Below are 27,306 nucleotides of genomic sequence, written 5' to 3' on the forward strand. Positions count from 1 at the left end.
CATTAGAGGTCACAGCTCACAGCAACCTCCAATTCTTGGGCTTGAGAAATTCTCTTGCCTCAGCCTCCCAAGTAGCTGGGACTACAGGTGCCCACCACAACACCCAGGTATTTTTCTGTTGCAGTTGTCATTGTTTGGCCGGCCAGGGCTGGGTTTGAACTCGCCCACCTCGGTGTATGTGGCTGGTGCAGTAACCACTACACTACGAGTGCCGAACCCAGACATTTTTTAAAGATGAGAAATCAACAGAAGTCAGAGGGAGCTAAATCAGTTCTGTAAGATGGATGCCTAGTGAATTCCCACCAAAACGCTCACAAAATCATCCTTGTTTAATGAGAACAATGAGCAGAAGCATTGTAGTGGAGAAAGATTCTCTGGCAGAACTATCCTGGGTGTTTTTCTGTTAAAGGTTTGGCTAACTGTCTCAAAACATTTTTTTTTGGAGATAGAGCCTCAAGCTGTTGCCCTGGGTAAAGTGCTGTGGCACCACAGCTCACAGCAACCTCCAACTCCTGGGCTTAAGCAATTCTCTTCCCTCAGCCTCCCAAGTAGCTGGGACTACAGGTGCCTATCACAACACCTGGCTATTTTTTGGCTGCAGTTGTCATTGTTGTTTGACAGGCCTGGGCTGAATTGGAACCCGCGAGCTCTGATGTATGTGGCTAGTGCCTTAGCCACTTGAGCTACAGGCGCTGAGCCTCAAAACATGTTCATAATAAACAGATATTATTCTTCTTTGATCCTTCAGAAATGCCTTGAACAACCCCCCACAAAATTGTTGCCATAACCTTTGCTCTTTGCACTTTTGCTTTGACTGGCCACTTCTACTTCTTGGTCACCATTGCTTTGATTGCAGTTTACCTTCAGGATTCTACTGATAAAGCTGTTTCAACTCCTGTCATAAGTCTTCCAAGAATAGCTTCAGGATTTTGATCACTCTTATTTAAAATTTCCCAAAAACTCTGCTCTTGTGTGCAGCCAATCTGGGAACAACAGTTTTGGCAGCCATCCGTCAGGAAGATAATGGTTCTAAAAAAGAAGAAAACAAAACCGTTTTGACAACCATTAATTGGAAAGTTTTCTCAACTTCAACTTTTCAGTCAGAATTGTGTAAGCTGAATCGGTTGAGATGTCTATGGTGTTGGCTATTGCTTCTGCTGTTAACTGTTGGCTCTCTTTAATTAGGGCAAGAACAGGATTAATTTTTCCTTGAAAATTGATGTGGATGGTCTGCTGCTGCAGGTTCATCTTCTACACGGTCTCATCCCTTCTTAATGTGAGTTATGCATTTGTAAACTGCTCGTTTATTTGGGGGCACTGTCCCTATAAATATTCATAAAGCATCAATGATTTCATCATTCTCTAACCCAAGCTTTACCATAAATTTGCTGTTTGTTCTTGCTTCAATTTAGCAGAATTCATAGTAATTTGATAGGGGTTCTGTTCAAACTGATGTCTTATCCCTCTTAGTGCCACAAACTAGATCCTGTTCAAACACGTTATAACAAGTTACTATGAGTTTCTTTGGGACAATTCCTGCATAGTTTTTCTTATAATAACCATTTTCCATGATTCAAAAAAAATAGCCCTCATATACAAATTATGCACGCAAAGAAAAGATAATACCTACCTCATTGTATTTTAACTTTTTATATTTCTCTTTTCTCTATCCACTTTGAGCTCCTCAAGGGCAGTGCTTGTGTCCCACTTAGGAACTGTATTCATCTATGAATACTCAATCAAAAGAGACCCCATTGGTGACTTCAATGAAAGAATTCTTTTTATCTTGCAGGAAAAAAATATCAGGAGATAGATACTCTGGGCCTGGCACATCAGTTGTCCGATGCCATCAGGAGTCTAAGTTCCTTCAATATTTATAGAGCAATCTGCATCCTCTTGTTCTAAATGGTTGCCAGAGTTCCAGCCATCATGTCTACATCTCAGGTGGAAAAGAAGTCAGAGAAAAGGGCAAAACAACCAGTGTTTTCTTGTGAAGAACTTTCCCAGAAGCCTTACCCAATGCTTCTACTTTTAATAGCATCTACTTCACAAGGTTGTTGAAAGCATTTAATTAAATGAGTTCCTATGTGTAAAAGCACTAACAATGGTGCCTGTTAGCTATTGTTTCACATGATCACCCTGAGCTGAATGGGAGTTTGTACACCCTATAAAATTGGTGGTCTGCTAGTAAGGAAGAAGGAGAGAAGCAGATTGGGTAGGAAGGTAGCAGTGTTGGCCACAATCTGTCTCACTCTTTGTAATGCCACAGTGGCAGACACATGAGAAGTGCTCAAAAAAATTGTAGAATCAAAGAAAGGAAGGAAGGAAGGGCAAGGGGAAGGATCATAGGCAGACAGTTGCTTGGCTTTGAGAAGGATGGAAATAGTGGTTAAGAATGCAGATCCTGGAGTCAGTGGCCAGAACTCAGATCTCATTTCTAAGGCTTATTTGCTGTGTAATCTTGTAAAAATTATTTATCTCTCAATATGTACTCATCTGCAAAATGAGAATAATTTCAGTTCCCAACTTGTGGGGTCCTTTTGAGAATGAAATAAAATGCACTTGAAAACCCTTTGCATCTGCCTGGCACACAGTAAATGCTCACAACTTTTAAAAAGTATTATTAATATTTCTGAATTAATATACCTTATCTGCCCTGTAGCCACCATTCTTACATGGTGGGAATGCTTGGTTGAAACCTCCATGGGTACAAAGTCTGGTCAACAGCTTTATAGCTTCAACTCTAATTTCCTGTGGAACAAATTAAATAAAAGATTTAAAATTGTACTCTAAATTATTGTTAACTGCTATAGAGGCTACATGGCAGATGAGGTATAACCTCTGACTTGGTAATACTAACAAAATGATCAGATATGACTTTGCCATGAGACAGGGGCTCTAGGAGAGGTACATTTTATCCTGAAGGCTTACAAAAGAAAAGATCATATCTTATTTAGGGAGATCTTGAAATATTTATCAATAAATTGGAACTTGTGCTTGGCTTTTATGCTAAATAGGATTAAAGGGAAGATCTGAGATGATGGACATCCTTTGCAGAGGGGACAACATGAGTAAGATCACAAAGGCCTGGGTGAGGCACGATGGCTCACACATGTAATTCTAGCTCTCTAGGAAGCTAAGGCAGGAGGATCACTTGAGTTCAGGAATTCAAGACCAGCTTGAGCAAGAGCAAGAACCCCATGTCTGCAAAATAACAGAAAAATTATCTGGGTATATTGATGTGTGCCCATAGTCCCAGATACCTAGGAGGCTGAGGCAGGAGGATTGCTTTAGCCCAGGAGTTTGAGGTTTTAGTGAGCTATAATGACGCCACTACACTCCAGCCTGGGTGAGACTCCACCTCAAAAAACAAAATTTTCATAGAGGCAGGAAGGCATATGGCACACTTGGAAATGTTTTGCTGGAGAATAGGTGAGTACTGAGAAATACAGTAGGAAAAAAGTGTTGGGACCACAAGTGAACTAAAAGCATCAAAAGGAAGCATTTTTACAGTGGATGATGAGGAATCACTGAAGCTTCTTTGGCAGAGAATTTTGAATTGAGTGATGTGCAGGATTGGATGGGCAACATGTAACTCCACTTAAAGGGCTATCATCGTAACACAGGAGAGACCCTCAGGAGAGGGTCTGATAGGAGGAGAGGTACTGTGGAAATGGAAGAACATTGCTCAGGAAATACTTTTGAGCAACTAGTTAGATTCACAGACAAAAGACGAAGTCGCAAATATAGCTCCAAGACTTTGATTCTGATGAGAGAAAGTATGGTGGTGTTAAGAACTCATCCATTCATTCCATAAACATTAATAATCCTGTGGTGGTAGGCTGGGCACTGTTGATGTTGTCAGGAATACAGCTATAAACAAGGCAAAGCCATGTCCTTGTGGAGCTTAATCTTCCAGTGTCATTCTTGGTCAGGGAAAGGAATTTGGTTTGAGGAATATCTGCTATTAGCAAGAGGGAGGACGAAGCACAGGAGCAGAGGAGAAACAGAGGGTAGAATAACATGGAGCCAGGGAGGAAAGGCACATAGAGGAGGCTTCTGAGAAGCAATGAGGCAGTCAAGCCTGATGAGAAGTGAAGAAGGCTATTCCCACTGAAATTTCCTAGTGTAGACATTTTGCCTCCTAGATAGTTCTCTACCTCCAGTTCTTTCCCTATCAACAATTCCCGGACCTCCCTGCCACACAAATCTGCGTCAAATGCTCCAAATACAAATTCCTTGGTTTGGCTTTCACTTTCGCTCCTGCCTTTCCTGCTTTATCTATCACTATCCCTGTTCTCAATCTCTCAAACTTTTAGCTGAAGTCAAAATTATTTTCTCCTTGGCTCCCTCATTCACTCTTGCGTGGAAGCTGGATTGTACAGGGATGGTAACAGAAGTAGGCTATTGAAATAGGTCACCTATGGCGCTCAAGTGGGAAAGAGGATAATTTTGAGATATTTTCAGCGTACTCTTACGCATGCTACTTACGGTTAGTGGAGACCAAATAAACATTGAAGATGTTACAAAAGTTCGGGGAATGAGGAACACTCTTTACAGTCTGCAGTGAAGGTGCACTTGTAAACTGTCTCTAAGCACTACACAATTGTTTCCCATGTTCAGGTAACTTGACAACTTGCCAAAAGGCAAGGGATCTTCGTATACCCTACTGCAGCCAGTATGGATTATGGAGAGCAATAAATGCAAACTTACAAAACGTAAATGAATGAGTATTCAGCGGGCAGCACAGACCCTCGAACGCAGGAGCACATCTGGGAGCTAGCGCAGCCCCCGGGGCCCAACTTCCCAACTCTCCAGGAAGAGAAACTCCATTGCCCATAAGACCCTTCGCGCCCGGCCCGCGCTCCCGCGGGGCACGCTGGGAGGCGTAGTCCGCGCTGCGTAAATCACATTCCGAAGACCCGCCCTTGCCAACATGGCGGCGCCCAGTTGGGGCGGGTTCATCAGCTGCGCGTTTTGGCCGGGGCCGGGGTCTGGGCTCTAGGCAGTAAGTGGGGCTGGCCGCTGGGAATTCCGAGGGGTCATGGGAAGCGTGGGGATGTTGTTGGCGGCACAGCCTAAGGAAGGCGAGGCAGGGGTGGCCCAGGCCTGTCTGGGGACACGGCGCTTTTCTGAGGTTGGGTCAGTGGTCTCCGGCCGCGGAGGTCTCTGCCTCGTCGTGCCTCTGGGCCGGGTGGTGGCGCGGAGGGCTGGGCACCGGCCTAGGCCTTGGAAAGGAGGATTAGGGAAATCCGGGTGAGGAGCGCGAGGCTAGACTGTCAGTTTCATTTTCGCTGCTTTTCTTCTGAGGAGTGAGTTAAAAAGGAAAAAAAAACAACAGTATTTCAGCGCTTCCTGTCAATTAGAAACTGTGCTGGCCACTTTACATTTCTTCTCTCCAAGTAACCTTCCACTACCTTGGATATGAAATCTTGAGTCTGTGATCTGTGTTCCTGGGGCTGATGTTTGGATTAGTGAGAGTATTAGCGGGATCGATAATTTTAATTGCAGTCTCTCCCTCTCCCCCAGTGATCCTCCCAGCCTTCCAGCTTTAGAACTACGTACTAAACTATCAGGAAGATCATTTAATTAATTTAAATGTCATAATCTGGCACAAGGTACCGAGGGATGTGAAAAGCAGAGATTTCAGTGAGTGATCGTGTACCGCGGAGTGCAAGAAGCAGAGATTTTATTGAGAGAGTGACGGACCCAAGGCCCCGGTCAACTCTTGGAAACTAGGATTGGCTTTGCCAACCCAGTAGTGAATTAGGCATGTTGATGTGTGTTCTAATTAGTGATGTAAATGTGCCTTTTAAAGAAACAGCTGTCATTTTTTGTGGGCGAAACCCTGTGCTCTAAGTGCCTTTCTTTCATTATGTCATTTGACTGTTAAAAGGACCCTAGGGGCCAAGTGGTATCCCATTTTATACATAAGAAAATTTTAGCACACAGATAGTTAAGATCATGACTGGGATTGGAAAAAAATGCAGATCTTATCACCCCCAAAACCCGAGCAACTGTACATACTTTCTATTGAATGACTTGACAAAATATCTATCTTACCCACGTGTAAGGTAGAGAGATTTGGGAAAATTTTATTTAAAAAAATAACATCATTTATGTAACATGTCATTTTTTTTTAAGGGTAGAATTTAGTTTCACAATGTTTGGGGACCTATTTGAAGAGGATTATTCCAATGTGTCAAATAATCAGTATGGAAAAGGGAAAAAATTAAAGACTAAAGTTTTGGAGCCACCTGCTCCTAGAGAATTCACCAATTTAAGCGGAATCAGAAATCAGGGTGGAACCTGTTACCTCAATTCCCTTCTTCAGACACTTCATTTCACCCCTGAATTCAGAGGTATGCTATGTTACATTCATTTGATCCATATTATGTACTATCATCTTTACATGTAATTAATTATGCAAAATCACAAATAAAGTATCTTAAAGATGTTTTGCACAGTATGTGTTTATTGTTACAAATGTGAGATATAAATTGGTAATTGTCTCTACAGGGAAATTTGAAGCTTAAATTATCTTAAATATTTTCAGTGCAATTATAATATTTAGTAACAAAAAACAAGGTAATATATTTCTTTTCTAATTCAATTTGAAATGCAATGTAAAGATAATTCTGTCATAAGTATAGGCTTTCATTGTTGCTATACTATTTGTATTTTTGTGTTTTAAACTTTTCCAAAATAACAAACCCTTAAGCCAGAGTTTATAAGCTAAGCAATTTTATCTGCCTTTTGGAGCTGGAGGGCTTTTACATTACTTACAGGGGTCCACTTGCTGTTCATCTGTGTTCCTGAAATCTAAAAAGCTGTCATTTGGGGGCAGTGCCTGTGGCTCAAAGGAGTAGGGCACCAGCCGCATGTACTGGAGGTGGTGGGTTGAAACCTGGCCCTGGCTAAAAAACTGAAAAAAAAAAAAATAGAAGAAAGAAAGAGAAGCTTTCACTTTCATCTAATCTGATCTAACCTGAACTCCTGTGGCTTTAGAACCTGATCTGGTATAAGGCTAGTTAGTCTCTAGTTTTCTCACTTGTATGATTATTTATGCATTTATCACAGGAATATTAATCTGCTTGGTTAATGGGTAGTATGTCCCAGACCCTGCTGGGAATATAATGTAATGTACATAATCCTTTTTTCTAAAATGTGGAAATTCTGAATTCCAAAGACCCAAGGTAGGGTCTTGGTAAGGGATTGTTTGCAAGGAACAGAAACCACTCAAATTAGCTACATTAAAAAGGGGGATTATTGTAAGAATATGGGGGGACCTCCCAGAAACAAATTGCAAGAAGCCAGCTTGACCTCATATGGACCCTTGATTTCTTGTCCCAGTTTTTCTCTATGTGTTTGTTCCATTCCCATCTCTGCAAACCAGCTGTATCCTTAAGACTCTTAGTATCTGTGTTCCCTTGATCTCAGTGTGAACATTACTTTGCCTTCACATGGCCCTGACTGGGAACCCCAGCACTACATGGCTTTGTAGCTCAACTTTCCACATGTCTCCATGCTCTGAGGACAGGCAATTTGATTCTTCCTGCATCTGGATTGCCATGTTCCCTTCCCATCACTAAATTCATCTAATCTTTGTGATGTCTTCTATTTGCATCAAAGCTTGAAAGACTTCCTGCCTTCAGAGATTCAGTAAATACCACTGTCCTCTTCCCAGGGCCATTCTAATGGACTGGACTGCATGTCGGATTTAAGAGTGGTGCCGCTTGTCCTTGACTCTGTTCCCTCCATAAAAGTATCTTCCTGATGTAGTCAGTAATTCCACCATTAGAAATTTTCAGCATTAATACACAGGTTCCTAAAAGGGATAAAATTTTTCCAGGTTTTAACATTCAGTAGAACCTCTATAAGTTGACCGCTTAAGTTGACTTTAACAAACTGGTCAACATAAGGCACTAGGCCCACTGTACTGAAACATACAAGCAGTGCATGTCCAGTCTGTGAAAATTAGATCAATTTAAGGAGGTGGTCAGTGTAGGGAGGTGGTCAACTTCGAGGTTCAACTTGAAGTAGAGAAGTAACCTCAAAGAGACTGAGGAAGAGGTGAGGCAGTGGAAAGTGCCACTAGGCAAGCGTAGGACCAAGAGCCCCAGGCCACCTTCCTCTCCAGCAAAGGGGAATCACTGGCCACAGATGTGGTTTGACATTTGGAGTGGAGTATGCACTCCTTGTGTGGCTTAGCATGGATCCTGATGCTGAGGTGGGGAGATTTGTGGTTTGACATTTTGGTGTGGCGTGTGCACTCCTCATGTGGCTCAACATGGATCCTGATGCTGATGGGGGGGAGATTTAATTTGGAAAGGGTAAGGAGGGCTGAGAACTGGGGAAGAAAAAGTTTAGGGAAGTATTTTAAAGAATAGGGCTAGTACAATGGAGTAGGCCTGGCACCATGTAGCTGAGAGTAAGAGGAGGTGACTACAGAAGTTCTTGTATAGTTTTGTGCTTTAACTTGTAGGTTCCAGGTTCACTACTATATTTCCTAAGATTCCTCATGGCTTTTGGCCACAGGCAATGAGAAACCATTAAAGATTTCTGATGTTACTGTTTTTAGTTTTCTGTATATAAATTAAAGATTATTTGCCTTTTAGAGATCCATACTGAGACTTTAGCATGCCACTTCATTTTCTTAGAGTCAGTGGTTAAAAATGTTATAAGAAAGTAGAGCGTGGCGAATAGGGGTGTAAATATTGCCACAGTCATATTTCTGAATCTTTGATTGGTTTCGCTTGTGGTCTTGGTTTTCTAAAACAATTTTTTTTAATGAAATAATGTCATTTACATCTCTGATTCTACTTTTCTGTTTAGAAGCTTTATTTTCTCTTGGTCCAGAAGAGCTTGGTTTGTTCGAAGATAAGGATAAGCCTGATGCTAAGGTATTAAATCTGTGATTTACTGGGATGTTTTAGAGTACTGAGGCAATGTTTTTTTAGGAAAGATTAAGTTATTCATAGAAAACAATAATCTTATTTATTGTCAAATATGGCTTTTATTCTACTTTTAGAAAGATTCACTTGTACCCTTGTAAGAGAAACCATAGAGGTGATCCCTCCAATCACCCTCCCTCCACCCATCCACTCCCCTCCCTTCTTTTCCCTCTCCCCCCTAAGAAAATGACATGAAGACTATGGTAACCAGTTTGATGAAAATATTTCAAATTGTATATGAAAACACCACACTGTACCCCATGATTGCATTAATGTACATAGCTATGATTTAAAAATAAAAAAAAATGGAAAATATGGCTTTTATTTTCAGAAAATGATATTACTTTTCCAAATGTAATACTGCTACTGCAGTATAAAAATACCTTACTCTCTACTGTTTATTTTTTCTTCTGATGAAGAAAAGGTTCGCATATCTTCCACACCAGCCTATCAAAAAAAAAAATCCATTTAAATCTTGCAACAATACCAAAATTGAAAAGAAAGATTAGTTTTCTTTCTATTTGGTACTCTGTAAATAAATTGAGTAAAGAATTGTTTTATTATTTTATATGTTACTGTGGTGAATTTTATTTAAAGTACAGATGTAATCATGTTCCTACCTGCTAAAAGTAACTCAGAAGTTTCTTATCACTTTCAGGCTCAAATCTAATAGGCATCATTTGTGATCCAGCCCTCTGCTTCTCAAGCCACCTGTGTGGCTTATGTGTATTTTTTTAATTCCCAATCTGTTGCAGACCAATACTTGCGTAGTATATAATAAAAATGCAGTAGGAATGTCAGATTGCCATAAAAGTTTCTAAATACTTGTTCTCTTTTCCAATCCCTAAAATCTGGCCTGCAGACAAGACTCTACTGGCCATTGCTCAGTCTGGCTCAGCCCTCACCACATCTACTAAGACAGACACAGGCATGGGCCTGTCGAAAGTGAGGCAGGGGTGACTGGCCTTCTAAAGTGTCAAAACTCAAGACTGCCTGGAAGTTTTCTTCAGAGGGAATTTATGTATATCAGAGATATCTGAGAGAAAGAATGAGCTGTTAGAGATTCAAACTATTGTCAGTCTGTAAACAATTGGGTGGTTTATTAGGACCTATTTGAGCTTTAACAGTAATCTCAACTAGGTCAAGGTAGAAAACGCCACATATAAAAACCTTTTTGAATTGAATTACAATTTCCAAAGAATAACTGAATTATACTCAGTACTCCATTTATGTGTCATAAGAAATATATTTATAAACTGTCTTCTGTATGAACTAGGAGATATGCAAAAACTAGTATGCAGTTGTTTTCAAAAGCCTCAATCAGCACTTAAGAATCCCTTTAGAAGTGTGTGTGTTTCTCATTCAGGTTCGAGTCATACCTTTGCAGTTACAGCGCTTGTTTGCTCAGCTTCTGCTCCTAGACCAGGAAGCTGCGTCCACAGCAGACCTCACTGACAGCTTCGGGTGGACCAGCAATGAGGTACGGAGGTCAGCTCCTATACGGAAGTGCTACCAGCAATAGAGGAAAGAGTCAATGCTAGTTAATATTATCTAACTTCCTTTAATTTTATCTTAGGATCTCAACATATTGTTTGAATGTTTCCTTCTCACATCCAAAAATTACAAGAAATATGTTTTTTAGACACTTTCTGTATATAGGATTTTATGAATGGCTGTTGAGATGCAATATCTGTTACCTGGAAATTACCATTTATAAAGCAAACTGCTGATCAGCTTTTTAGTCTTTGACTCACAATAATGGATAAATTAAATGGTAACAAATTTTTTTAAATTCTGTCTGCCTCTGTGGCAAGCTTTGTGTTTGACAAAACCTGGATATTGTGATTTGAATGTTTGCTTTAGTCAAAACAATGAAACCATTCTTGGCAGGGCTTTTCATTTGCCTGCCTTTCTCCTGACTTGTTTCATTTTTCCCTGTATCCTATGGTGTGTGGGCTTTCTTTCCCCTTCCAGTTTGGGTTTCTGACAGGTGTCCCACTATATACAGACACCTCACGCTTGCCAGCAGCGAGGCAAGGTGCTTGTCAGTAATCATAAGCTGTGAGCTATCCAGATTCCAGCAAATGCAGGTCTTTCAATTTTTATGGACGAGCTGTATCCCTGCAAAGATAGGAATGGGTGACAATCACAGAATTTAAAGAGGCAATGATAGGAATAGTAGTATATTATCTTTAACAATAAAGTTTGAACACTGGTCTTCTAACTAGGAACATTTTTTTAATTAAGGAGGTAGGGCGTGGACTTTAAAGTAAAAGGGGGTGATAATACAGGCCCTAAACAGGTATGTTAAATTTTGGATGTAGGGCTGGTGCTTAGGGTTAATTCTTTCTGTTTCCTTTTAAAAAATAACCACTTCTTTGAGATATAATTTACATGGCATAAAAGTCACATTTTGAGAGGGTATATTCCATTTTTTTTAGCATGTTCAGAGTTGTGTGATTGTCACTTCATCACTACAGTCAATTTTAGAACATTTTCATCACCCGCAAAAGAAATCCCATGCCCCTGAGCAATCAGTCCCACCCTCCCCCCGCACCCCCTGGCACCTCTGGCTCCTTTCTATCTCTTTGGACTTGCTAGTTCCAGACATTTCACAGGGACGGAGTCATAGACTGTGTCATCCTTTGTGACTGGCTGCTTTCATTTAATGTTTTTAGGATTCATTTATGTTGTACTACGTGTGGCTATTTCCTTCCTTTCTACTAACAGATAAGATTCTGTTAGATGAATATGCCATATCAGTATTTTTTTAATCTAGTTATCAGTTGATGGGTTTCTCTTTCTTTTTTGATAATGAGTTTCCACTGAGTTGCTGATTTCATACTACTTGAAGTTATGAAAACATTTTTTATTATATCTTTTCTAAATAAAATCTACAGGTAATTCTCCAGGACTGGATCTGCAGTGGTAGTAGAAAAATTTGTGAGGTACCTTTGCCAAATGTAGGGTGTTCAGAAAGAGAGTTTGAAGACTTCCACGAGTTTTCAGCCCTGTCAGAAACAGTGATCCTAGAGAAATTTATATTCTCTCGTGTCTTACATTTTGAAAGACAAAACAGATCCCAAGTCCCACATCGTGCTCCAGCTTTCATCGACTCTATCTGCTACTCTTCACAATAAACTTATTTTTAAATTGTCTTCGCTGCCTCACTGCCTCTACTTCTGTGCCCTCCATTTGTTCCTCGACCTCTTTTATGCTTTCCTTGTCCAAGTCAACAGTGACGTCCATGTGCTGAGTCAAGGAGTGTGCTCTCTTCTCAGCTGAAGGGGCTCTTGGTGGCACTCACCACCCCCCTTAAAGCCCTGGCTTCTCCTGGTTCTGGGGCTGTCACCTCAACATCCCCTCCACTGCTCTTCCTCCTCTTCTCCATGCCTAAGTGGTGGTGCCCCCCTGCACTTTGGTTTATAAATAAGAAGTTCACACACAGCTATGTGACTCATAAAGGAAAGCAAGTTCCGTCACGAGCTTTTCTCAGTAATGCCGTTAGTCTAATTTTAGTAGTTTATTTGTCCAAATAATAAATGCTACTGCTTTTCTAACATTGCTAATTAAGACTTGCACTCACGACTAAGTGAACTTTTCGTGTGCAGACAGCGCCTGCTTTTAGATGCTAATCTATGGCTGTTGTTCCTTCCCCCTCTCTCCTTTCTCTGGCTTAGCAAACGTATGGTTTTCCACAAGAATAAATGCATTGGCTTGGCACCCATAATACAGTGGTTACAGAACCAGCCGCATACACCAAGGGTGGAGGGTTCGAACCCGGCCTGGGTCAGCTAAACAATTGCAACCAAAAAAAATAGCTGGGCATTGTGGTGGGCACCTGTAGTCCCAGCTACTTGGGAGGCTGAGGCAAGAGAATTGCTTAAGACCAAAAGTCTGAGATTGCTATGAGCTGTGATGCCACAGCACTCTACCAAGGGCAACATAGTGAGACTCTGTCTTAAAAAAAAAAAAAAAAAAAAGAATAAATGCATTTTCTGGTTGTAAGGGGAGTTGAGTTATATGGGCACACTGCTTGTTCATATTTTCATTTTCCAGGATAAATAAAAATAGGTGGTGAGCTCTTAACCTGCTCTTAGCTTGTTTGTGTAGTCATACTTATCAAGGCTTATCTTGGATGCTTGGCAAATCTTGTGTTTTGTTAACTAGTATTCTTTTTTAATGTTTTTAAAAATCTGAAGCAGATGACTACATTTAAAAGTTACCTGTTTTATAGGAGATGAGGCAACATGATGTTCAAGAACTGAATCGAATTCTCTTCAGTGCTTTGGAAACTTCTTTAGTCGGGACCTCTGGCCATGACCTCATCAATCGTCTGTATCATGGAACCACTGTTAACCAGATTATTTGTAAAGAATGTAAGAACGTCAGTGAGAAGCAGGTGAATATGCTGGAGTATTTCAGTTATAAGTTATGTAGTAAATTATAATTCCTGTACTTAAACCTGTGTGCTGTAATACCATTAGATTAAAGAATTTATTACTAGAAATATTTTATTGCATTTTGTCTTTTACTGTACACCTAAGTCACGAGCGTATAGTCTAGAGTTCTCCACGTAAACTGAAAGAAGCAAACATCTTGAAACTTAATCTTTTATTCAATATTCTAATATTTGGAAATGAATTTGGGGGATATTTACAAAGAGAAGACTGTAGCCTCATGAGAGAAGCCAGTGTCGTCATGGTTGGAATATTGTCAAGAAAGTTAATTAGGGAAATAATAAAAATAAAGAAGACTGAGGAATGTTTAAATTGACAAACATCTGCAATTAAATATTAGATTTAGTTTATTACTTTCCTTTAGAAAGATCATTTATGTGTATGTGCTCAATACACAATACAAACCAGCACATAGTTTATATAAACCATATATATTATACATAAAGCTATTGTAAACCTGTTTTAATTAGTATAACCTTCAGTTCTTTGTAATGATACAGACTACCCATTTAATCTAACTGGAAATTAGATATTGGAAATTTGCTCATGTAAGTATAATAATATGTTTGCCCCTACAAATCTTAGTATGGCCAGTGGTTTCATCATTGAACAATAATCCCTTAATAAAAATCTCCTATTGTGTCAAGAATTGAAGAAAGTTTCTGTGTTTGACTGTATGAGTAGAAAATTAAATTCTATTTTCTGAATGTGTTAATTGCTATTTGGGGATTATATGTTTTTTCTTCTTTGTTATTTTGTAAGAAAGAATTGGGGATAAAAAAAATGTTTCTTGGCCCTATAGGCTGTGCAAATAGAAGCTTTCTGGGTCAGCCCAGTTTGGAAATAAATAGTAATTAAGATGCTGTATCTGTCTTTGAATTCCTGTGATTGACTTAGCTATGATATAATAATTCACAAAGTAATTTTAAAATAATGTATATAAGGCACACTATAAATTAAAGACATTAACTTTTTGCATGTGTTACTTTCATTAAGGTTTCTACCATGAACTAACTAATGCCCTATTATCATCCATTCTCCTTAATTCCTTAAAATAATACTATTGCACACACACAGAACTATTAATCTTATTTTGACTTTCCAAATTGTAATAATATTACTAGAGATATATTATAGTTTAAATGTACTTATAGTAGGATTGATAGACTCCCTTTTTGCAAAATAACCTCCTCTTAATTTTCATAGAAATACCTTTTTCTTCTGGCTCAAAGTAATTTTTTCTAATAACTTCTTCAGTATATTTTAAACAAAAGTATATGAAGAAATGGAGTTTACATTAAAAAATTCAGCCCTGCCCTTGCTCTCATATCTAGTATAGAGAGTAAAACTGTGCTATTAGCCTTATGTATGTATTGTTCTAAATCCAGATTATGTGTTTTATTGTGGTTACATGATTTTGTCATAAAATAGGCTTATTGTAACTATAGTAGACTCATAAACTTCTTCTGTTATACATTTTTCTGATATATTTTAAGCTAAATTATAGTTTGATTTAGAAGGAAGAATATTTTAATGTTAGGAACATGTTGTCTGATCAGGAGATCCACGTCTTCATATGTACAATGTTTTAGAAAAAATATATCTGATTATTCCCAATATATGTGTGAGCTGGTGATGTCTTTGTAAACCTCTGTGAATTGTTTGTTGTCTTCAATGTTGTATTCATGTATATTTCAGGAAGACTTCTTAGATCTAACAGTAGCAGTCAAAAATGTGTCTGGTTTGGAAGATGCACTCTGGAACATGTATGTAGAAGAGGAAGTGTTTGACTGTGACAACTTGTACCATTGTGGAACTTGTGACAGGCTGGTTAAAGCAGCAAAGGTAAAGATAGATACCTGCCTTTTCCCAGGGTCCCTACTTAGGGCATACTAACTACTCAGTACTACCAGCAGGGAGGTCCGCCAGCTGAAGTCAGTGTGTATGAGAAAGTCTGAAGGAGACACTTGAAGCTCTTAACTAAGGGTTGAAGAGACATTTACATTATTATCTGATTCATTTTTTACAATAGAGATTTTTTTTAAGCTTTCAACCCAACAGTTCTCTCAACTTCCTTTTCTCCCAGGAAAAATTAATACCTCAGTGTTTTTTAAGTATGCCTTTTTTGGTAAACTCCCCATATCCTGCTTTTTGCAAATTACTATTGTGAAAAGACTGTATATTTTTATTTCTGCCACCTGAGAAGCTTGTTGATCTTTTCCTTTCTTTGTTGACTACTATGAAGATAGATGGCTCTCTGCATTTTTCTTAATACACAGTTATTTTGCATCTTGATACATGTCCTCCCTCACTCTGGCAAATCTAGGATGCCTTTTGCTCGTTCATCAGGCAGGAATATTTAATAAGTAAGCAACTTAACAGAGAACACCAATGGTTTTCTTGCTGCACAGCAAAGCAAAATACAAGATAAAAGGAAGATAAGGTTAAAGCTACTGATTTCTTTTGCTATGTGAGGGCCAAGAGAGAAAAATTAAGCAAATCAATGAGCATAGAATTCTGATATTTCTCAAATTTGTTCATTATGTTTATATTATAAATAGCCATTCCTACAGATATAATTCATAGTTATTTTCGATTCCAAGAAAGAAGAGAAATGAGAGACAATTGCCATTTAGGTTAATGGGACACTTCCCCAATGTTACTTTCATGCATTATAAATTTTAGACATTCCAGCTCCTTTATGACGTGGCATTGATTTATTATATCAGTACTTTGGCATTTCTGAAAATCAGCCACATGTTGGTGTTTTATCCTAGTTTTGATGTAAGGTCTCTGAGCTTTACTGATTGAGTCCTTTGATCCAGAGTTATCTTGTATTTTTGTTCTAAGAGACTGTGGCATCTATCTGAATAACTCTTTGGGACAGATTGTAGAAAAACATTCTGTAAAGATTTTTTTTCACTTTATCTTCCTGCAACCATCCATTTATATTTCTTTTTCACCACTCTTTCACAATTCTGTGTGATTTTTCACTATGGAATTGTTCTTTAATATATGTCTTACACAGTTAATTTCTACCCAAAGCATTACCAATGCTAATAAATTGCTAAATACAAATAATTCATTAATATCAATATAAAAATGACTTATAGATAATTTAGAAATGTCTCTGTGTCTGCATATGTAGATGTATACGTATACAATTCAGTGTACATTACTGTGTACAAACGCCATTTCTCTTTCCTCTGACGTGGATGTACTGTCTCTACCCCTCTGTGGCCGTCCTTCTCAGCTCTTTGTACCTGTGGCCAATGTGGCATCAGCCTTGCTTCTGTCTTTCTTGTCTGCAGCAGTGACTCCCCACTGCAGCTGGATGACCTGGCATGCTGTTCATACACATCATCAGCTTGAGCTCAGTTCACTCAGTGGTGACTGAGCGCTTTCTCAAACGGCTACCACAAAGGGCATGTTTATGCAGTGACTCCATTATGTCGAAGGGATAGCACTCTTCCTATAGCTGGCAATTATTGAGTTTTTTCAACAAATAAATGAGCACTGATCTATAATAGATAATACATGATACTGATTTTGTATCCTGGAGTTTATAGATGAAGATAGTATAATAAGAACAATAAACTCAATGCCTGTAGTTTTCACAATAAGATTTAAAACCAGGGTAAATTTTATACTGTTTAATATATATTTCCATCTAGCCTTTTCCCCTTATGAAATTCAAAGAGAAATATTTATCATTCACTTATTATTTTCTATTTCACCTTGTTAAGACTACAATCTAATGAATAGGTATAAATTTCAAAGTTTGGAAAAGTCTTAGATACTTATACATTCTTTGTTTTTGGTTAGACTTAATGTGTACATTAGTAAAATAAAAACCTCTTGCTAACCAAATGCAGTTGCTTTATGTACCTTTTATACCATTTGTTTAATTCTTTTCCAGTGGAAATTTTTTGATCTAGATACTTTTAAAATTGCATTCTATTCCAGTTGCATCAGATTAGTTGCATTCTAAGTGTAGTTTGGCTGAGCTACCTAAATAAAAGCAGATTTTCTTGTCCTCAGTCATCTCTTTTCAAACAAATTATAGTTGAGTTGCTCAGTTTTTTAATGCATATTTTTAGAGCTTGTCCGAAAATCTACCATGTTGTTATATTGCTGGGGAGAGGGGGAGTTGCTTAACTTTTTTTACCTACTAGATTTAAGGAACTGTTATTTCAAATATATTTTAGTGATGTTAGATATATATGACTATGGATAATTTTATACATGGGAGAAGGACTTTTTTTTTCTCCCCGCAGATCATTAATCCAAGAGGGATAGGGACACTGATGACTCTTAAACAAAAATATCTTGTCTGCTTTCAAATTTAAGAACAGTGACTGTGATACCCCAATCAATAGATCTTCTTAACTTTTGAGGAGTTAGAGTCCTTTTGAAAGTCTAATGAAAGCTATGGCTCTTCTCCCCAGAAAAGTAAATATGAACATAAAATTTTTGTATCATTTCATGGGCTCAGATCCTTTGAAACAGGTTCCCAGGTACCAGGTTAAGAGCTCCAGTTCTTCACTAAATAAAAAAAACTGAATATGGAGACACCAAGAAAAAGACCAGGAATTGGGCAGGAAATGAACACTATTAAAAAGGGAATATGCCCATGAAATAGTTATTTAGGATATCAACACTAAAAATATAAAATAGGTTTGTAGATTTTTAGTTGTGAACATACATGAGTGATGCCAACTTCAGACTCATGAAATAGATAAGTTTATATCACAAGTTACGTTGCATCCATAATAATAAATTTATGTGATCTAAGGACATTTTTCTCTTTGAACTGTCATAAGTTATTGATTGTTTCTTCCTACTCCAAGAAACATTATGTATCCCTTTGTATAACTCTGTTTTTAAAAAGCACTGTATATTTTTCTCTTAACAGTCGGCCAAATTACGTAAGCTGCCTCCCTTTCTTACTGTTTCATTACTAAGATTTAATTTTGATTTTGTGAAATGTGAACGATACAAGGAAACTAGCTGTTATACGTTCCCTCTCCGGATCAATCTCAAGCCTTTCTGTGAACAGGTTTGAACTGTTTTACTCTTAAATTCTTCCTTTTCCCTTTCCAAGACTGAATCTTTTATTTACCTGATTTTCAGTTGGCTATGGCAAAATCTTTCAACCTTGACACTATTGATATTTTAAGTGAAATTATTCTCTGTTGTGGGAGACTATTGCAGGCACTGTGGGAAAGCTGGCAGCATGCCCAGCCTCTGTGAAGGAGAATGTCTTCAGAGGAGGCAGAGGGCAGGGTGGGCAAAATCACCCCTTGTTGAGAACCACTGATTTATTTATAATCCGTTCAAATTTCCAAATTTTCAGTTCTCTGCTTTAAAATCTTTGAAAGCTCAAGGACAAAATTAGAAATAGCCCTAAACTTTTCTAGAACTAGAATATAAATGTTTTGACACAATGACTAAGCAAATGACATGAAGTCTATGTTAACCAGCTTGATGAAAGTATTTCAAATTGTATATGAAAACACTACACTGTACCCCGTGTTTGCATTAATGTATACAGCTATCATTTAATTAAAAAAAATAAAAATTAAAAAAAAAAAGAAATAGCCCTGCATTTAGGAAAGTTACCATTAATTGGTACCTTGCTATTTGCATTTTGTTTATTTTAGATATAATCATGAATTATGCATCTAGAAAGTGAAGACGTGAGTGAACTACACTAGTCTATAATGTGTAATCCTTAAGAAATAGGAAATAAAAAGTTATGAGAATGAATTAATTATAAAATCAACCCACTTTGTTACGCACTTTCAAACATTTTTATACATAGTGTCGTTATATTCAGTGCCAAGATTGGAGTGTGATACTCTGTTTCTTGTCACAAACCACTTTTTATGTTTATTAAGAGTAGAATATTTATTAGCTAGCTATTAAATTTCTATGTTAAAATAATAACATTTTTGTAAATTTTCTTAAATTCAGACTCTTCACACATGACTCTTTTCTACTTCAAACCTAACTCCTGAGCGTTTTGGTTTTTGTTTTATTGTTTAAATTGTCGCTCAAAGGTTCTAAAGTTTTATTGACACTAAACCTGTTATTGGCACACTCAGAATGAATAATTTTCCCAGAGTTAGTTAGTGCCCCTTCTTTTATACAAGATAGTTTGTCACATGATTTTAATATACTTTGATACAACCAAACTGGAATAAGTAAAGCAGTTGAGCACTTATCTAGGAATCCACATTAATTTTGCTTTTGGATTTCTGTAATAATAGAGAAAAATGCCACTTTGCATCTTTGTGTACACTTCTCGTCTTCCACCTGAACCAAACATTTCAAATTTTTCACACTTAAATGTATAATTTTAAAAGTATAGTTTTTAAAAGCAAATCCTTCAAATAACTGGCATCCCTCAAGTGGCACCGACACATACATTTAACATCACAGATGAACACTGAGTTTAGTCGTCAAAACCCAAAGGGGCTTAGATTGTGTAGTTCAGACTCCTCAAATCTGAAAACTCAGGCTTCTTTTTTCTTTTGTATCGGGAATTTAAATAAACTTAAAAAAAATTGTAAAGTTTTAAAATCATTGCCCAGGCTGGATTGCAGTGATACAGTCATCGCTCACTGTAGCTTTGAACTCCTGGGCTCAAGCGCTCTTCCACCTCAGGCTCCTGAGTAGCTGGGACTATGGAGGTGCAGCACCATATCTGGCTAGGGAGTTTAAATAAACATCTTTAAAGTATCTCTTATCTAAAGTGATTTTTTGTTTCATTTTACTGCTAGTGTAAAACTTTATCAGTTGAGTCACTCATAATTATAGAACATAATAATTATAGAAAAGGATGATCATAGAATTAACAAAGCAGGAAAGAACCTCTTCATTCCACGAAACTGCCTCTAAATAAGACCAGCTGGTTTTCATAATTGCTAAGTTCCTTCTCTATGCAGAGGGTGGAAGTGTCATGAGTGGTGACAGTTGATCTGGCTTTGACTTTGTGGCACAAAATAGTTAGGATATAGGACAGTTTAAACAGGTAAAGAGCATACGTATAAAGCAGCTAAGAGGTATGACGCAAAGATAGGTTTCTCTTGCTAAAACTATCTACAACAGAGGCACCAATAGGGTAATGATTTTAACCAAAGTATGTAAAAATAATATCTCTTTTAGATACATATGTTCATGTTTAACTAAGAGGCAGGGTTTGATTGGTGTAATAGAATTGATATTAGGTTAATGAATTAAGAAGTTTAAAATTTAGGCTGGGCACAGTGACTTACCTCTAATGCTAGCACTCTGGGAGGCCGAGGTGGGATTGCTCAGGGAGACCTCTGGGATTACTTGAGGTCGGGAGTTCAAGATCAGCCTAAGCAAATCAAGATTCCATCTCTACTAAAAATAGAAAAATTAGCTGGGCATCGTGGTGTGTACCTATAGTCCCAGCTACTCAGGAGGCTGAGGCAAGAGTTGCTTGAGCCCACGAGTTTGAAGTTGCTGTGAGCTAGGCTGATGCCACAGCATTCTAGTCCAGGTAACACAGCAAGACTGTCTCAAAAAAAGAAAGGAATAAAAAAAAAAATTTAACTTTAGAGCCAGTTATTTAAATTCATCTTTATTTCCCTTTTAATAACAATAATAAACAATGAAGTTTCTTTTTTTTTTTTTGAGACAGAGCCTCAAGCTGTCCCCCTGGGTAGAGTGCTCTGGCATCACAGGTCACAGCAACCTCCATCTCCTGGGCTCAAGCAAGTCTCTTGCCTCAGCCTCCCAAGTAGCTGGGACCACAGGCGCCCACCACAACACCCGGCTATTTTTTGGTTGCAGCCGTCATTGTTGTTTGGCGGGCTGAGGCTGGATTCAAACCTGCCACCTTAGGTGTATGTGGCTGGCGCCTTAGCCACTTGAGCCACAGGCGCCGAGCCAACAATGAAGTTTCTTATTAATTTCAGTTAATTATGATTTTGATTATGTGTTTTACCATGTTATATAAACTATATCAATGCTTATGTTATTTTTTCTTTTAGAGTGAATTGGATGACTTAGAATATATATATGACCTCTTCTCAGTTATTATACACAAAGGTGGCTGCTATGGAGGGCATTATCATGTATATATTAAAGATGTCGATCATTTGGGAAACTGGCAATTTCAAGTAAGTATAGAAATTCACTTATATCTTTGCAATCTCTTTGCATTTCTGTTTCTGTTATTTTGTTGAGGATAATCTTTTACCATATATCTTATACTCACTCTGTAGAAAACTTTGATAAGTACTGAAAATTAATATAGATACAAGTTTTAAATTTTTGTTTCCAAATAATTTCAGATGTGCTGAAAAATTACTAGAATAGTAACAATACTTCCTGTATACCCTTTACCTAGATTCTCTAGCTGTTAACATTTTGCCACATTTGTATGTGTGCATACACAGACACATACACATTATTAACATGATCATTATTAATGCTGAGCCATTTGAAATTAAAATGAAGACATCAGGTCCCTTTACCCCTAAGTACTTCAGTGTTTATCTTCTAAAACCAAGGATATTATCTTATGTAAGTATTAGTCAAAATCAACACCATCTAACATTGTCTAATACTGTTGTCTAATATTTAGGTATATTCAGATTCCACCGGTTATGCAAATCACATTCTTTTTGGCAATTTTTTTCCCCACTTGAGTGTCAAGTCCAGTACCATCATCCATTATATTTAGTTAGCTATCACTTAAGTGTCCTTTAATATGGGACCATTTCTCAGTTTTCACTTCATTATGACACAGAGATGGCACTGTTCCTATAGCTGACAATTACTGAATTTTTGCTGACAAATAAAATGAGCATTGATTTGAATATCATATGATAACAATTTTGTATTCTGCATATTACATATTATAGGTGAAAATGTAATAAAAACAATAAATTCCATGCCTATAACTTTTCCAGTAGGATTTAAAACCAAGGTGAATTTTGTCCTATTTAATACACAGTAACTGCAAAGTCAAGTCTTTTGTGGTAGCTCTTTAAAATGATTCTCATGGGCCAGGCGTGGTGGCTCATGCCTATAATCCTAGCACTTCCAGAAGCCAAGGTGGGTAGATTGCTTGAGCCCAAGAGTTTAAGGTTGCTGTGAGCTATGACACCAGGGCACTATACCAAGGGTGACAAAGCAAGACTCTCTCTCAAAAAAGAAAAAGAAAATGGTGTTTAATAACCACTACTTGAATTGTATTTAAAATTTTAGTCTTCCTAGAATGATTTCCTTTGAATGGTGTAGTAAATTTTCTTTTTTTGTTGTATTTGGGAAAATCACCTATTACCATCCGCTGAATAATCCATATTTCTCCTCCAGTCTACTGGGCCAGTTCTGTTATGTCACTTGTACATTTTAGTGATTCTGTTTTTCAGTTCTCTATTCTGTTGTTCTTTTTTCCTACTCTTGGGCAAATATCACTTCATTAATTTCCCTGGCTTTATGTAAGGAGCCATAATATCTGGTAGGGCTAGTCTTCCATGTGGTTATTCTTCAGGAATGTTGCGCCTTCGTGGATTCTTATTTCAGCATACAGTGCTATAATCACCTAGTCAGCATTCTTAAACGTGTGTGTGTGTGTGTGTGTGTGTGTGTACACATGCATATAGATCTCGAGTCTTCTTATGTAAACGAGATGTATCTTTCAGTTTTTAAAGCTCTTTTAATGTTTTATTAAAAAGTTTTATAATTTTCTTTAAGAACTTATAGATAGATGTTCTGAGGGAATTACTAACTGACTCTGGTTCCTATGATACTATAATTATAACATATCAACCCCAAACTCTGAACCAGTTTTCTAAAATGTAACTAAAACACAATAAAATGTCTATACATAAGTCACAAATCACCAGTTAGGGTGTAAGGTGCTTAAAGCATAGCTTTCTGATTATGAAACACTTAATATGGCTGTTGGTGAATAGTTGCTCTCAGGTAGTAATGTGGTTTTTCTTGATGCCAATGTTCCCTTTGTTAACACTCAACTTGGTTTTCAAAACATCTTTTGTATTTCTTTTTCTTTTTTTTTTTTTTTAACATACCCTGTGACCAGAGCCTTCTATATTTCTGCCATTCTATCAGTTGTGTTTGGAATGCATTGAGATATATATATCCTTTGTAAGTTTGAATTTAAAAAAGTCAAACTGTGTTCTATCAAAAACAATGTTTACCTAGGAAATATTCTGTGGGAATATGCCTGTACTTTGTGTTTTTTGGACTGTTTGTGACTACAGTGTTGAAATGCAATTATCTTTACTATATTGATTTTATAAACTAAAATATATATTTTATTATGTAAATTTTAAAATGTATATACTAACAACAGTAATCTCACTAAACCCTCATACATTGTACAGTTTAATAAAAAGAATATATTTGGTCTCTGTCCCCAGTGGTGGTTCCTAGCACAGAGCTCTTTGGAATTTTCTGAGTGGTGGAAGTGTCTTTTGTTATTCATAACATAAGGAGCCCCTTTTCACCATATTTGAGTTGATGCTAATGAGATCACTCCTAGATACCTCAAGATGGGGCTAGTGGCCAGAGGCACCAGTCATGTTGGAGAAGGGGTTGAAACTTCTGGACCTTGGGGAATGGAGAGGGACAAGAGATTGAGTTCGGCCACCAATGACCCATGATTTAATCAGTCATACCTCTGTGATGAAACGCCAGTAAAATCTCCTGGAAAACAAGGTTTGGGGAGTTTGTGGGCTGGGTGAACTCATCTTAATGCTGGAGGGTAGCCACCCCAGCTCCATGGGGAGCAAGGTCTCTTGAACTCTGGACCCTTCGAGACCTTGCCCCATGTATCTCTTCTCTGGCTATTCATGCATATCCTTTATCATAAACTGTAATGTAAATATAAGCTCCTGGGTTCTGTAAGTTGTTTCAGAAAATTGTGAACCAGAATTAGGGATTCTGAGAACCCTAGAATGTGTCCTCAGCCAGGCAGGAGTCTAGGTAGCCAAGGGACCCCATTTATGGTTGGTGTTTGAGGGGACATTTTAATTTGTTAATTACTTCTTAGGGGATTAATGATAGAACTCTTTTATTGTTTTCCTTCTTAGGAGGAAAACTGTAAGCCAGATGTGAATTTGAAAGATCTTCAGAATGAAGGAGAGATTGATGATCCACTGGTGATTCTCAAAGCTATCTTATTACAGGTAGTGAGTGTGTGTATGTCTTTGTGTGTACATGTGTATCACACACACAAGAAATTAATTTGGCAGATAGGGTATGGTTACCATTCATAGTCTTTTTCCTTTAGGACAGTCTTCATGTCTACAATTTAAAATTTTTTATTGGGGATTTTCTGGTTATAAAAGAAATATATTGTCATGGTAAAAAAATTCAAAGGAAAAAAACCCCAGAAAATATATAAAGAAAATGAAAATACCAAGAGTCATTGTTAATACTTTGATTATATTTTTTGCATTCTATTTTGTGTACACATATTGGGGCTAGGTTATGATTTTTTTTTTTTTTTTGGTTATTGTTGTCATTTTAAACAGAATTTTACCTCATATATATGACTTTTAATGTTTATTTAGTCCCCTGTTTTAAAGATGTTAAGTCTCCTTTCATTTATTCATTCATTCTCAGTAAGTGATCTTTTTATACTTTCCGTTAGGGACCTGTGCTGAGTACTTTAACTGTGTTGACCTGTGGCCACTGTATTAGTTTTATAGAGCTGCCATAACAAAATGCTATAGACTGGGTAGCTTAGACATCAGAAATTGATTTTATGACAGCTTTAAAGGCTGGAAGTCCAAGATCAAACTGTCAGCAGATTTAACTAAGCCTTCCCTCCTTGGCTTGCATGTGGGAAGGGACACTGCCTTCGTGCTGTGTCCTCACACCAGTCAGATTGGCTTAAGGCATACCCTACAATGAAAAACAGCCTCATTTTAATTTAATCGCTTCTTCAAAGGCCCAATTATAGTCACATTCTGAAGTATTGTGAGTTAAGGGTCCAACATATTAATTTTGGGGAGATATAATTCAGCCTATAGCAGCCACATCTTACCCCCTTCTAGAAGTTGTTTCTACTTAGAAATATTCAGATAAGACCTTAATCTTTCCTTTTGGCATTTAAGTATTTCTTCCTAAAATTCCATATAATAGCAGGAATTTGCCAAGGCTCAGGCTGTTCTTTGGATATTGCTATTTAAATGGTTAAATTATGACACATGAAAAGTGGCAGAAATCCAAATCTTCTAAACTGAGGCTTAATCTACTTCTTAAAAAAAATTTGCGATGAAATAATTATGATTAATCTACTTACATGTTTGCTGTTCTAGACATGTTTAATTAGATATAATCCAGTTGGTCTCTTTGAATTTGTAAGTGTCACAATTATTCCTCATCAGATTTTCTTAAGTGACTTTGTATTTCTTTCATAAGGAAGAGAATAATCTAATTACTGTTGATCAGCTGGGCCAGAAACTCTTGAAAAGGATAGGAATATCTTGGAACAAGAAGTACAGAAAACAGCATGGACCACTGCGCAAGGTAACACACAGCATCATAATAGGAAGTCCCAGTCCCAGGAAATTTTATTATGATTCTAGCAACACAAATGCCTCTGCAGGAAGGTGTTAAAAAATATGTGAAAATAGGCTGTGCATGGTGGCTCACATCTGTAATCCTAGCACTCCAGAAGGCTGAGGTAGGTGGATCATTTGAGCTCAGGAGTTTAAGACCAGCCTGAGCAAAGCAAGACCCGTGTCTACTAAAAATAGAAAAACTACCAGCTACTTGGGAGGCTGAGGCAAGGAAATTGTTTAAGCCCAAGAGTTTGAGGTTGCTGTGACCTGTGACACCACAGCACTCTACCAAGGGCAATATAGTGAGACTCTGTCTCAAAAAAAAAGAAAAGAAAAACTAGCCAGATTTTAAGGCAGATGCCTATAGTCCCAGCTACTCAGGGGGCTGAGGCAAGAGATCTCTTGAGCCCAAGAGTTTGAGATACTGTGAGGTATGATGACACCATGGCACTCTACCCAGGGTGACTGAGTGAAACTCTGTCTCAAAAATAAATAAATAAATAAATAAAATTAAGTATGTGAAAAATAAAATCAGTATTTTCAGTTAATGGTTAATTCTGCTAAGTTACTTAATACTACTTTTATAGAACCAAGAAGTAAGCAAAACTAGGGAGGAGTGGTTCCCAAGAGCAGAAACAAGTCACAAAGGTCAAACTCTAAAGCTTATCATTTCACTTATAAAAATGTCTTCAGGTACTGGATCTTTCTTTCATCTAAAATTCTAGTAAGCTTGGTGACCTAGATTCCCACACTGTAGGATTGGATATAAAAACTGATACTGTCAGAAAGAAAAGAAAACTTGACTAAAAAGAAGCAAAGCAACAACCTTTAGTAAATGTTTTGAAGCTGTTTTCTACAGAAGCAAACCACCCACATCAAGGAGTGTTTAAGTGCATCTTTTATTAAACCACACACACACAAATAGATTCTTCTTACATTATTTTGGACAATTGTAGTTTTACAGAGAATTTGGCTTTTCATCTATGGTGTCAAATTTATTGTCATAAAGTTGCTCAAAATATCTTGTATGGTCCTTTTAGTGTCTATAAACGTGAAGCTGTATCCCCCTTTTCATTTCACATATTAATAATTTGTGTTTTTCTCATTTTTTCCCATCAGTCTTGCCAAGAGGGTTATCAAATTTATTTCATAAAACTTTCAAAAAGCCAACTTTTGCCTTAGGTATAATTAGATATAATCCTATTGATGTTCTCTACTGCTTATCTATTTTCTGTTTCACTGTTATGCCCAGGAATCTTTCAAAGACTATACTGCCAGACAAGTCAAATTTAAGGAGGAGTTCTTTTATTGAACAGC

General features: G+C 37.5%; 1 protein-coding gene and 1 long non-coding RNA gene across 4 annotated transcripts in view; one reads left to right on the forward strand and one right to left on the reverse strand.

Annotated features, from left to right (window-relative positions):
- Positions 1 to 4,793, reverse strand: part of LOC111723600 — a 6,151-nt gene extending 1,358 nt beyond the window's left edge. For both annotated transcript variants that reach the window (XR_002772106.1, XR_002772105.1), the window contains exons 1-2: positions 4,714 to 4,793; positions 862 to 1,029 (exon numbers count right to left, since the gene is read on the reverse strand). This is a non-coding gene — a long non-coding RNA (uncharacterized LOC111723600). The remainder of the gene's footprint in view (positions 1 to 861; positions 1,030 to 4,713) is intronic.
- A 116-nt stretch (positions 4,794 to 4,909) lies between these two features.
- USP40 (ubiquitin specific peptidase 40) overlaps positions 4,910 to 27,306 on the forward strand; it is an 80,494-nt gene continuing 58,097 nt past the window's right edge. The window contains exons 1-10 of one of the 2 annotated variants that reach the window (XM_023510390.1): positions 4,910 to 5,008; positions 6,145 to 6,362; positions 8,836 to 8,903; positions 10,321 to 10,434; positions 13,192 to 13,356; positions 15,113 to 15,259; positions 18,330 to 18,473; positions 21,439 to 21,567; positions 24,511 to 24,606; positions 25,847 to 25,954. In XM_023510390.1, the coding sequence (XP_023366158.1) occupies positions 6,164 to 6,362; positions 8,836 to 8,903; positions 10,321 to 10,434; positions 13,192 to 13,356; positions 15,113 to 15,259; positions 18,330 to 18,473; positions 21,439 to 21,567; positions 24,511 to 24,606; positions 25,847 to 25,954 (1,170 nt within the window). In that variant the 5' untranslated portion in view covers positions 4,910 to 5,008; positions 6,145 to 6,163. The remainder of the gene's footprint in view (positions 5,009 to 6,144; positions 6,363 to 8,835; positions 8,904 to 10,320; positions 10,435 to 13,191; positions 13,357 to 15,112; positions 15,260 to 18,329; positions 18,474 to 21,438; positions 21,568 to 24,510; positions 24,607 to 25,846; positions 25,955 to 27,306) is intronic. The other variant, XM_023510391.1, reaches the window with a different exon arrangement.

Source organism: Otolemur garnettii, unplaced genomic scaffold (assembly GCF_000181295.1).
Source record: "Otolemur garnettii isolate 467f Iridium unplaced genomic scaffold, OtoGar3 scaffold00013, whole genome shotgun sequence".
NCBI lineage: Eukaryota > Metazoa > Chordata > Mammalia > Primates > Galagidae > Otolemur > Otolemur garnettii.